At 47.4% G+C, this 6,362-nt stretch overlaps 1 protein-coding gene across 2 annotated transcripts; it reads right to left on the bottom strand.

Annotated features, from left to right (window-relative positions):
* Positions 1-779: 779 nt before the first annotated feature.
* On the bottom strand, positions 780-2,441 carry LOC119387302 (alpha-ketoglutarate dehydrogenase component 4). Of its 2 annotated transcripts, none has more exons than XM_037654647.1 (4): positions 2,349-2,441; positions 1,934-1,994; positions 1,659-1,831; positions 780-1,071 (listed from the first exon to the last, which is right to left on the bottom strand). In XM_037654647.1, exons 1-4 carry the CDS (start codon positions 2,376-2,378, stop codon positions 1,054-1,056), a joined length of 282 nt encoding a protein of 93 aa, XP_037510575.1. In that variant the 5' UTR covers positions 2,379-2,441; the 3' UTR covers positions 780-1,053. The 2 variants fall into 2 exon arrangements, with proteins under 2 accessions (XP_037510575.1, XP_037510574.1); XM_037654646.2 differs by having other exon boundaries at positions 1,659-1,840; positions 2,349-2,438.
* Positions 2,442-6,362: the final 3,921 nt, after the last annotated feature.

The raw sequence follows: 6,362 nt of genomic DNA, 5'->3' as shown, positions 1-6,362 counted from the left end.
ACTGGCTCGTTAAACCGGTGTCACACAGTGCACTGCTGATCGCGATTAAGCCTGATCGGGATCAGATTTCTCAAATTTCTCGCCTAAAGGAGTCAATCACGATCAAGAAGTTCGATCGGGATCAGCCCCGATTGTGATCAGAAGTGACTGTGTGACACCAGTATTATGCACATTTACGACATGCCCAGTAGCACTCACTCTGTAGCCATCACAACTATCAGCCGCCCACATTCATGTTGTTGCCTTTCAATCCCTTATAGTTCGTTCTACTGATTCCTACTGCGCTTCAACTCGGTCTGCAGCAGTGCAGAGCCATATCAGGCTCGAAGTCAAAGAAAGCCTGCCCGAGGCAAGTGTTGATCTGCTCCCAGAGCAATAAAACGAGCCACGCGACACATTCTCTTGGCAGTCGCACTCCCAGCTCAAAGCAGTGCCCCAACATGACTGAACTAGACAAAAGTTTTCAAAGTACTCAATTCCAACCAACCAACCAAATGTGCCATTACTCACTGCACAGACCTTGACTTTCATATTCCGATTGCTTTCCCTCTGCAATTTTCACTTGACTGCTTTTCTTAAAATGCATAATTTCATGTTTTGCATTTCTCTGTTTTGCTTTCCTTTATTGAGCCTGGCACTAGCCTCTAGCTGTGAATCCAAACACACCTCTGCATAATTGTATGACAGTGTAAAATGAATGACAATGTCTAAAGAAAAAATCCAGCATTGCATCTACTACAACGTAATGCTGGACACCACGGGTGCTTTTCACACCAAAATTAACCACAACAAGAACAAACATATTTAATTGCATGGGAATGCACTGGGCACTTGCAGAGTGTAGCAGCCGCCTTCACGACACATCCAACATGAGGCCTTCAGGGCTGCTTGCCTTTTGTTAAATAAATAATTGCATTGGTGCATCCTTTCCATGCTTGTCATGGTCCATCCCTCCATTCACTATTGTTGCTATAAAGTAGGTCTCTTCAATATGGGCTTCAAAGAATGCCTTTTGAGCGTTTCTTATTTACAGCAGCTATGCAGGGATGTTTGTTACTCGGGGCCGCCTCTCTGAAAAGGAAGAAAAGTCAGCTGTGACTGTCAATCGCAATACAGAGGCAGTTGTCATAATTAATAATTTTATTATCAAGAATTCAAATAAATCAAAATTTTTGCTGGCCTGTCACATTTTGAGTTGAAGCTTAATCAACGTAAGCGAATCCAGGTAAGCGAACGTCCATTTTTTTTACTAAAACAAAATGTGGCTTAATTCTAGCTGCCAGGCATATTGTGCCTGGTCCTATGCACTTGGTCAAAGCCAAATTAATCTGTCTGCGATGCATAGATATTTGTAAGTGGGAAAAGACGGACAACCGCACCTTTGATTGCATGGGCTCTCGGTCTACTAGCGTTCATGTGATCAGGAGCAGCATTTTATTTTATTTTGCTCAAATATAACTGAAGGTGAAGCTCAATTGTGCCAGTGCACACATTTGATCGCAATCCAGCCCGACAGATAACGAATTTCTCCATTGTGATTGGCTCACTTCTGCAACTTACGGTGAGGAGCCAATCCCGATCGAGAAATTCGATCCTGATCGGGCCGGATCACGATCTAAAGTGGCCATTGTGGGTGGAGTATAAAGGTTAATGCTCACCTGTATGTAGTCGCCTTCATATTGGGACAGCGGTTTCCTGGCGTACCGGGCAGGTAGTTGAGATTCGTCGATGCCAGATCCGCGTGGCAGAGAGCCCACCGGTTTGGATTCTGCGGGAGCGGAGCTACTCGTGGCCTTCATCGCCGCTGACGAAGTGGTGGTCTGCGTCGGCCCTGTGAGAACTTCGCGACATTGTGAATCCCGCGTCACAACACTCGTCCCTACCGAAGACAACGAAAGACCAACACCACAAACGCCGCAAACTCGCATCTTACCTCTCTCGGTCCTTGCGCTGCCCGCGCGAAATTTTATCAGCGGGTTGTGGGGCTTGACAGCCTGCGAAAACGAGAAGACGCGATACCAAATGAATGGGTCGCCCGCAGTGCAGGTGACGCAACGCGTTCGCAATTCTTCACACGCGGGAATGATGTTCCCTGGTCACCACCGTTAAGCCGCCGGAAGCGATCTGGTTTGTTGTCAACCAGTATCCAGTTCGTTATAAACGTTTACTGGGGCAGCTGCCTCCTCAAGGGCGTCCTTCAGAGCGAGTTCCGTTTCTCGGACGTAAACGCACGCCGCTGCATATGGCCCGCACGAGCAAGAAAGACCAGCGCATTAAGACCGGTAATAGTTTACGCTACGGCCGTCCATTGGTCTCCACCAAAACAAAACAAAAATAGTGCAAGTGACCTGAATAACTCTTGCAGAAGATGAAGCCATCTGCGCCGCCACCACCAACCAGCGTTGCCAGATTGGAAAAGGGCTTCGACACCAACCCCAGAACAAAATTTCACCAGATTTCACCAACACTACAAAATGGCGACTATGACGTCAGTTTTTTTTTCTTTTTAGCGCTTTACTTTGCAAAAGCCCTGCCCCATAGCAAATATTTTGTTGTTTATACGATATTATTACAAAGGAGAGTGATTTGATTATTTCTGCACTTTTCTTTTTTGGGGGGGGGGTGTATTAACCATACTTTATGTATGTTCGTGCGTGCGTTTGTATGTGTGCGTATATATACGCAAGCAAAATTGAAAATTTTCAGGGGGGTTGAATCCCCCCCCCCCCCCGCCCCCGGCTACCCCCTGAGTCATGCATGCATAAGCGTGTACAAAAATGACCCCTCAATGCTCCAACATATCGTTACTTCGGGGTTTTCCGTCCATGCTGAAGAGTGTATATTGGAAAAATATTTGGTATTTCGAACAGACACTATTCGATTCGAATGCCGAATCGAATATAACACTATTCGATTAATTATTCGAAATTTTCGAATATATATTCGCACACTCCTAGAAACAGGCAAGGAGGTTCTTGGTGGCCCACCCAAGGATGGTAAAAAAGATGCTGGAGTGGGAAAGCCGAACGATAAAACGTCAGCTAAGAAAAAGTAGCAAGTCCAGCTGTCACATATGCTCTTAGTTTAAAACCAATTAGCTTACCCTTACCACGGTGACACCGTGCCCTTACCATCTCGTTTTCTCTTCGTATGACGAAGCCAGTGCCCACAAACCGACTTCAGTTATTTAGCCCTGTTTACTATTTTTATCCACTTAGCGCGTGTTTAAGGGCCCAAAAACTATAAAGAAAACAAGAGGTAAAAACAAGGTTGGTTTTGAACACGAACTTCGATAGCTAATTGTTCCGGACAGATACTTCCCAACGTGCCACTGTGTTACTGGCTTCCTTATCAAAGGCCTTGGCGAGCTTTACATACTCATTCGGATATATTACTTTCCTCGTAACCAACCTACGACTAACCTAGCATTTACGTCACCAGAACAAGGGCATTTTCTAATTGGATATCAGACGTACGAGAAGGTTTTCAGGTATGTCCAAACGCTGGCTTCACATTTGCTCCTACGAAGTTTCGATTGCTTCCACTCTAGAATTTTTTTAACCTCCTTAGAGCCCGTCGCCGTCTAGAGCCATAAAGGTGGATATGCATAAAGAAGGAGAAGGAGAAAAGAAACTTCATTACTGAAGACATGTGGAACGAGCGGGGTGGCGTCCCAGCAGGCCCGCGAACTGTCCCGCGACCTTCACCACACAATCGGCCTGCTCGGCCGGCTTTGGTTTGAAGGTTTGTAGATTTGAGTGCAGCAAGAAACTGGCACTACTCGTGGGATGTGGATGAAGGACCAATAAGTTGTCGACAACAACGCGGTGTAAATAAGAATAATTGTAGTGACTGTTATATCGTGCATAATGATTAGGACAGCATTAGCGAAGACATCACTGTTTATTCTATCTTCTTCCTTCTCCCTGAGGCGGCCGCCAAGCGCGTGCCATCTCACAGCGCCGTCGTCGGTAGCGACGCCTTATATAACATATCCCCTTTTGCAAAAAAAAAAAAAAAAAAACACAGTTGTCCTTTACTGTCTAACATAGTCCCTTCAACTTCTTCGGAGTCTTCTTCTTACGTGCGCTTCTTCTTACGCACGCATCACATCCTGACAGGTTAGGGGAAACTTGCGGTGCTCTCTGCCGCATATGCTCCAGGGTCTGCATTTTCACGGCTATCCACTCCTGATGTGTCAGGTTGTGATGCACTAGGTGACTGATTAGATGTCGGTGACCAGTTCATGACAGCAGAGGTTCCGGATTTCATCTTGTTGACAGCTCCATGGTGAACAGCGGCTAACTTCGATGCGTTCCACACTCGCCCATCTTCCAACAGATACGAGGCTGGTCCACGTTTTTTCAATTATCTTCTTGGGCGCGGAGAATTGTGGAGACAGCTTGCCATGAACTGTGGATAACTTAACCCGTACGTAATCACCAACGACGAAGCTGGGTACCTTGGCTCCACGTTTTTCATCGGTGTAGCTCTTCGACATCCTTTGCTTGTTTCTTACGCGCTCTCGCAACTGCTCAATCGCCCTTGACGGGTCCGCGCTGAAGCATTTGTCAGGCAATCCCACGATGTCGAGTCTTGTACGAGGTTGGCGTCCATGAAGAAGAACAGCGGGTGCCACACCAGTAGTCGCGTGAGGCGTACAGCGATATACTGGCAGGTAATCAAGCATGGCTGTTCTTATAGGTGGTATTCACCCCCGAGCAACCCTGTTCTCCCGCAGCATACCCGCACGGCATGCCGGGAAGGCACTGCTTCCGGGTGTTCTGTGCCGCCATATCTGAGGCCGTGCCCCCCATGTGTCCCATGTTATAGTGTACTAGAATTTTCTAGTACACTCTACCCATGTGTGCCTCTGCGCGATACGCGAGTTAAGCCGTTTTCTGCGCCCGCCACCCAAAATCACGGTTAACTGCGCCGCATTTGGGTGCAGCAATCGCACAAAATCGGAGAGTGACACGCGTGAGAACGCAAGAACGGTTAAATTTTATTCGTTGCCGAACGTTATTCGCGGTCAATGTAGCCATGTTCTGGAGGTCTCGGCGAAGCGTCGTGACGAATGTTTCAGCCGCCTTCGCCGCGCTCCAAAGGCTGTGTGGTAAGCGCCTGAGAGTGGTTTACCTGCGAATAGAAACTCAGTTGAGTTCGTATTCTGACAGCTGTGTATAAAAAGGAGGAAACCCGAGAACGAAACACGAAAAAAAAATCGCGTTGACACAGTAAATGCATTCAGATTCTGCCGCACTACACTGGCGAAAACATCTGCGAAAAGCATGACACAGTAAGTACTCAACGTTAGACTGTCCATATTTACACATGCGCGGTACATTGCGAGCTAAAATGAGACGCACACGCTTTTGTTTTTCTCGCTAAAGTGGACTTCTGGCTGCGAGTTTTGTACACTTGCATCAAAACACAGGTGACTTGCAACCTTGGTCTCGTTAAATAATATAACGCCCTAGAGATACATTTTCATCGCGATCGATCAAAGCTGTAGGTGAGTCAATCACGTCGAAATTTAAGTCTCGTTCGCACTCGACTGCAATCGAAGTACCCCGCGTAGCGGTGCTTTTACATGCATTACTTCGCAAGCGCTGTTAACACCGCTGCTTCAACCAGGTTCGTAGAGAATCGCACTGCCATCAAATTGTTTGGTACGCTCACCCTTCGCGCTTACAGCTGAAATTTAAGTTCAACGCTAAAGATTATCTTACCTTTGCGCGCACAACGACGCAGTCGCCGTAACTTTTCAGCGAGGGTTCCTCGACAAACCCACTCTTCCAAAGATTTCTTGGCTTTCAGTTGTTCATGCGTCACAAAACTGGTAGCGTGCACCAATTGGTACTCCTTGATGTCTGAAAGTTCCACCTTCGGGTACCAGTGCAATCTCGAATGAGGCTTAATTCCTTGCTCGTCAGAACAGCTGGTCAGAATGAGTGGGTCAACGCCACCGCTGAGAGCCACTTTGTCCGTGTATCGCTGTATCGCATCGGCGTCCAATTTCTCGGCGTACACGCTCAAGCGAGACGAGTGCTCATCGCCCATGGCTGCAGCAGCTTCACAACCGGTAAATGCAGTACTTCTTGAGCCAAATAAATTAAAACAAGAGGAATGTGGAGCAAATACAGCTTGTAGGCAGCGGACGGTGAATGCACCGGTCGGGACGGACGGGCCTTCAAAATGGCGGTCACACGGTTGCCAGCACAGCCGGCGCACTTTCCGCTATCGCTTCCGCCAACCTGACGTCACGTGAATACAACCTATATCACGGCGTTCAAACAAGGCTAGTTGAATATATGACTTCAGCACCCTATTAAACCTTCCACCAAGCCGTTAGCTTGCGG

The sequence above is a fragment of the Rhipicephalus sanguineus genome, chromosome 3 (genome assembly GCF_013339695.2).
Source record: "Rhipicephalus sanguineus isolate Rsan-2018 chromosome 3, BIME_Rsan_1.4, whole genome shotgun sequence".
NCBI lineage: Eukaryota > Metazoa > Arthropoda > Arachnida > Ixodida > Ixodidae > Rhipicephalus > Rhipicephalus sanguineus.
This window is presented reverse-complemented; position numbering and strand designations above follow the sequence as displayed.